We start from the raw sequence: 5,853 nt of genomic DNA on the forward strand, positions 1-5,853 counted from the left end.
TGTTTGTATCACTTGACCAATTAAGATGCCTACGAAACATCAAAGATGCTGTGTGAGCAGTATTACCTGACCTCACCAGATATGGAAGTCACCCAAGTGAACTGTAAGTCTTAAAGTACATGATTGCACGTACACTCTTTTGGCCGCATTTCATTTCCTTTCTTTATTTTCTCAAATCATGACCGTTGCGCAGCCAAAAGCCCAGACCAGCCCCTCCACATTGTTTATGTGCCATCGCATCTTTACCATATGCTATTTGAGCTTTTCAAGGTATAGTAAGCAACCAAACAAAGGCAAAACTCTGCATGTTTTTCACCCCGCATCTATTAAACTACCTCTTTATCATTTCTCTCTTTTTCAGAACGCAATGCGAGCAACAGTTGAAACCCACGAGACGAGCCCATCGTTACCGGCCATCAAAGTGCGTGTCTCTCTGGGCACCGAAGACCTGACTATCAAGGTAAGTGAGCTCATGCGGCAGTTTACTTTCCTGACGGACCATCTTCATCCCTTTACTTTATTTTTAGATGTCCGACAGAGGAGGCGGAGTCCCACTGAGGAAGATCGAGCGACTCTTCAGCTATATGTACTCCACAGCTCCCAGCCCTGTACATGTCGACAATTCCCGTAACGCCCCCCTGGTGAGACTTAAGTGCACACTGCTTGTGAATTAGCTTAACAAAGTGCACTCGGTGAGATGTGACAACTTTAGTGTTTAAAAGTTTGAACCGGTGAGCTAGTCTAATGCCGACATTGCTACTCTCAACCCAAAGGCAGGTTTTGGCTACGGCCTCCCCATCTCTCGTCTCTACGCCAAGTATTTCCAAGGAGACCTGCAGCTCTATTCTATGGAGGGCTACGGAACAGCAGCTGTCATCTACTTAAAGGTGACAAGAGCTCAAGCGATCATCTATCTAAAATAGCCATCGCTTGATCACGTACACAGCCTTGACTGATATCAAAATGATGTAACACGAGACCCTTCACAGCTGATAACAGATGTGCCCTTTTGTAAGCGACACTAAGTGCTCTCATAAGATGGCAGTAGGAAATTGTGTCAAAGGTGAGGCATTATATTACGTTCATGACACAGCAGCTTGAGTCACTGTCGTGTAAAACACATTTTTATCAGTCATCTTCAGACAATAATACCCAACTTGCTGTGTTGGCACCGTTTCTCAGGCCCTTTCCTCAGAGTCGGTGGAGAGGCTCCCCGTGTTCAACAAGTCAGCCCTGCGCCACTACCAGACCAGCACGGAGGCCGACGACTGGTGCATGCCCAGCAGGGAGCCAAAGAAACTGGGCAGGACACGAGAGGACTCATTCATGACGGAAACAAGGAGGTAGTGGAGACAATAATAGAAAAGCAGGAATAGGAGAGAACAATTTGGCCAGTTCCGATCAAATTATGAATGAATTTTATTATTTATCATGAGACTATGACGTTGCAAACTCGTTTTAGTTCCAGCTTACATTTGCTACTTTTAATTTTATCTAGAAATAACACAATTAGCCCATAAATATGCTGTTAGATTTTCCAATTTTTTTTTTTTTTTATTGAAAAAAAAAGACATTTCGCACGAAAATCTACAATATTTGCGAACTTTGTATGATCTTAGGTCTTAATTAGATTCGTGTTTAAATTTGAAACTTGCATCAGGTGACTTTGTTGCAATTTTGAGTCTGTGGATTTTTTACCAGCAATACTAATGTGTCAAAGGGGATATTTGTAAAAGCCAGTAACTTTTCTCTAGCTTAGTAACTATTTTAGTTGACCACATCATAATTATTTATATATCGTACACGTTTTATAGTGACAGTATATATCGTGACAGTTTCAGCGGCACCAAACCAAAACCTGTGCTAATGCATACAGGGACCAACAACCTTGCTTTTTACATTTAGCATCTTCAATATACAGTATTGTATGTAAGTTGAAATTGTTGCTTTTATACAAAAGCAGAAAAGCTAACATTTTTTAATTACAAAACCTTTAACACTTTAAAAAAAAAAATCTATATCTCAATATAGCTTATACGCTATGCTTCATGTCACCTGATCTTCCAACTTTTTTACAATGACCTTTAGAAGAGGTTATCTGAATATGAACAGCAAAAAAAAAAAAAATAATGCTCTGAATCGACTCAACCCCTACCCACAGTATATTACATAATACTACTGAAATGACATTTCAAACATCTTTGAATGTACTGTAAACTTGTGCCATATTTGAGTAGTGTAATGTCATTTTAGGTAAAGGTATCCCGACACGTAAAAATGTTTTTACCACTGAATAGAAAAAGCATTAAGCTTGAATACACTGTTATTAGTCATTTCCATACAGAAGCCCGAGACGCGCTCTTTTGAAATTACTACTCTAATATACATGAAGTGACTTGTTAGAACAGTTGCAGCTGAAAGAGAAGGATTGTATTGTTTTTGCATGCGCACTTTCCCACTGTAGCTACACGTGCTTTTCAACGACAAATGGCCTTTATACTAACTAATGGCAAACATGCTGATGAATGTATCTTGTGAAATGTTATGCAGGATGCAGTGATCTTAGATTTTGCTTTAATAGCTCTAAAACATCCTATCAGATGTACCAATGAGTCTTTTCACAAGGATTTGGTAGGATTTCAAACAAAATGTGTCATTTGTAGGAAACTTGTCTTGTTCTCGCCGTGTGATGGTACTGTAGTTCATTTTTGTCGTCAATTTTCAACGTATCTTTATAACCAACAGGCCAGGATTTTGGCACAAGTCTGCCATGCAACAACACTTTATTCCAGTCTCAGCAGTCTGAGCAACATACTCTTCATATATTTTTAAGCAAAACCAAGTGACTATAAAGTGTGTGTGTACTGTAAAATAACTCTTCGGTTGTCGGACATTTCGTATATGTTTGCATTTTAAAAGTTGTAGTTCACCATTAACCACCCAAAAAAAAAATGAAGGGAAGAAAAGGATAATACAAAAATGTCATACTTGTTCAAAGCGTGATTCTTTGTCATCTGTTTATGCTCACAGATCAATATAGTATCCCCTGTGGTGTCAGCAATAAATAGTTCTTAATGCTTGATGGTAAAGGGAGCTGGGTTACTCCTCTTTGGCAGGATTTTTCCATACTGCCTCTGATGGCACATCTGGTCAAGTGCAGCAAGCTGCGAGGGCTGTTAGTGCAAACGACAAACAAGGAGTCGTAGAACTCTTCGTGTCGCTGTGATAGACGGACAGAAACTTAAAAGCCACGAGGGGTTAAAAACTTTCATTTGAGAGTTTTACCTTGTAGCAGTCATCCGGAATGGCTCTTCTCCACTTTGTTGTGGGCTTCAAGCGTTCATATGAGTTGACCATGATCTCTACAACTTTAGGGTAGTCATGGCAGGACTGCAACACCTGCACAGGACAGGACAGCCAAAAATGTCTCTTCCAATGTCTCTTCTTGGTTTTGTGCTCCACCTTCACTTCTCTGTGTCTCCATACCTTGTGAAACTGGGGTGGGTAGATCCTGGCCGCATTGTGGTTCAGCAGCAGCTGATAACAGTCTTCATGCAAGGCCGTGTGTCTTACATCAGTAACTTTCAGAAGATACTGAATAGGAGAACAGCCGTTGATGTCCATGGCTCGTGTATCCGCTCCGGCTTCCAGCAACATCTGCATCAGGATGTGATCGCAGTTCCAGGCAGCCTTGTGAAGAGCTGTTTTTTTGTCCGCCTCTTGAAGATTGACATCTGCGAAAGTAGTCGTGAGACAAATCCACGTAGAAGGACACTCCAGCCTAACCTGCTTTGTGGTCCAACAGCATCCTACAGACGAGATGGTGTTCTTGGCTGTAGGTTTGCTCTTTCGTGTCAAAAGCCCAAAATGCGGCAGTCATCAGGGCGGTCTCTTGGAAAGAGTTGACTAAGTCCACAGGGGTTCCATGGGACAAATAGAGTGCAATCAGTTCTGGAACCCCAAATCTGGCTGCAGTGTGTAATGGTGTGTCCTCCTCATTGTTGTGACTGGCTAGGCTCACCTTCGCACCTCCGGGAGAAAAATAAGATGTTTTTGCTCCTCCCGACAGAGCTTGAAAATGTTGCTTACCTTTGAGGATGAGCAACTTGGCGCAGTCCACCGACTCTTTGGTGATACAGTAGTGCAGCGCCGCGTGTCCGCTTAGGGATACGCTGTTGACCTTTGCGCCGTGGGCTAAAAGCAGACCCACGCAATCGGCATTGGACAGCTCGCAGGCCACGTGCAACGGCGTCTTCCCGTTGGGCATGTGGTTGACGGCCGCACCTTCCTGAAGGAGCACCAGTGCGGTTTCGATCGCGTTGTACATCACGCACACATGAAGACCCATTGCCCAGGACATCTCCAGTTTGTAGCCTGGCAGCCAATACCCTGTCACAAATCAGACATCAAAAAAAGCTACCAATGTGAGAAAAGCATGTGCTGTTATCTCATGTTTCTGCTAGTCTTGATTCTTGGAGCCTTATCACCATCTAGGAAATAAGCTACCAAGCGTTTTTGTGTTCAACCCAGTTTCCACACTATGCTTCATATTCTTTGCCTAGGTTGCATTTTTGTGTTTTCTCTTACCTTGTTTGTATGAGGCTAGGACCATGCTGGGGTCGTCCACCTCCAAAACAGTGTCAATGTCGAGTTTCTTAACGCGCAGGATCGAAAGGACCTCCTCGGCATTGTTAGTCTGCAAGGCCTCCAGGTACCGTTGCTTCAGCTGCTTGACAGCTAGTTGTGTCGGGCTTAAGTTTTCCATGAAGACCTCTTGACAAGAGGGCCCTTGCCCTACATTGGGAACACCAGCTGGCAGAAATGCTCTCCACACAGCGTCGAGTAGATTGTAAAAGAAAACGTAAATGATCATGAAAGATTTATGCATACCCACATTGAAAGGCCTTCAAAGTCTTGATTTGGGGCCGCATGACGAAATAACAAAAAAGATCGAGAGCAACTAGTGACTGGAGGAAAATGTCAGTAGAGAATTATAAATAGACCAGTTTGATATTGTGCTGCACTTTCTTGGGGGGAGGGGAAGGGTAGTGGGTGGTACTGCAAAACCAAATTCAGGCAAGTGAGTGTGCTGTCAAATAGTCAAAAACATTTTTTTCAAAACAAGATCCAATAACTCCTTATTTTGACGAACTTATGAAATAAATAGCATTGTTTTTTAGGTAGTTATACTTCTTAAGCAATTGAGATTTCATTGAAAATGGCACAGCGGCACATTTATACAGATAACAATACTCACAAGCATATATTCTCTATCCTCTTTGAAGAACGACTAAAATGAAGGCAGCTTCCTAAAATCTGTGACAGCCTCGACGCAGACGATTGGTGTATGTCTGTCTTGTACTGCCCCCTTGTGGCCATGACACCCAGAGGCAGCAGAATGTCAATTAAATTGAAGCCAAAATGTGGTATGAACTACTTTCATAATTGATTTTATAATACTGTCATAATTATAACTTTTTATGTAGTACATTATTCCATGACAGTCTGGACCAGATGAATGACATATGATGATTTGATATGTATGTGCATTGAGCAGAATTCAAGCAAAGACACTTCAGTGACAGCACATTTTATTCAGTGTGACAGGGATTATAGCTGCCCCCTTTGAACTTTTCCTGATGCAAAAAGTAGACCAAAACCAAGGATGGAAGGCTGAGAGGAGGAACGAAAGCACATCGTGGCTGTGATCTGATAGACAAATGTGAAATGAGCCCTTGTGGACATGTTTTGGCCTGACGGGAGCACCAGCATCTCATCTATACATTGCTTTCAGCGCACCAGGTAAGAGAAGTTTCTCACAGTAACATGGGAAATTAATTACGATACAAATAA

General features: G+C 42.2%; 2 protein-coding genes across 2 annotated transcripts in view; one reads left to right on the forward strand and one right to left on the reverse strand.

Moving 5' to 3' along the window:
* The window catches only part of pdk4 (pyruvate dehydrogenase kinase, isozyme 4), a 56,970-nt gene extending 53,979 nt beyond the window's left edge, over positions 1–2,991 (forward strand). The window contains 7 exon segments of the mRNA XM_085901326.1: positions 26–103; positions 194–270; positions 362–460; positions 528–641; positions 774–887; positions 1,183–1,311; positions 1,313–2,991. Coding sequence (XP_085757452.1) covers positions 26–103; positions 194–270; positions 362–460; positions 528–641; positions 774–887; positions 1,183–1,311; positions 1,313–1,330 — 629 coding nt within the window. The 3' untranslated portion in view covers positions 1,331–2,991.
* Positions 2,099–5,214, reverse strand: asb4 (ankyrin repeat and SOCS box containing 4). The gene is made up of 6 exons (XM_085901320.1): positions 4,588–5,214; positions 4,090–4,389; positions 3,787–4,029; positions 3,487–3,734; positions 3,286–3,399; positions 2,099–3,220 (listed from the first exon to the last, which is right to left on the reverse strand). The coding sequence occupies exons 1-6, from the start codon at positions 4,886–4,888 to the stop codon at positions 3,032–3,034; spliced, it is 1,395 nt and encodes a 464-aa protein (XP_085757446.1). The 5' UTR covers positions 4,889–5,214; the 3' UTR covers positions 2,099–3,031.
* Between the last annotated feature and the right edge of the window lie 639 nt (positions 5,215–5,853).

The sequence above is a fragment of the Syngnathus leptorhynchus genome, chromosome 20, assembly GCF_054491065.1.
Source record: "Syngnathus leptorhynchus isolate UIUO chromosome 20, UIUO_Slep, whole genome shotgun sequence".
Taxonomy (NCBI): Eukaryota; Metazoa; Chordata; class Actinopteri; order Syngnathiformes; family Syngnathidae; genus Syngnathus; species Syngnathus leptorhynchus.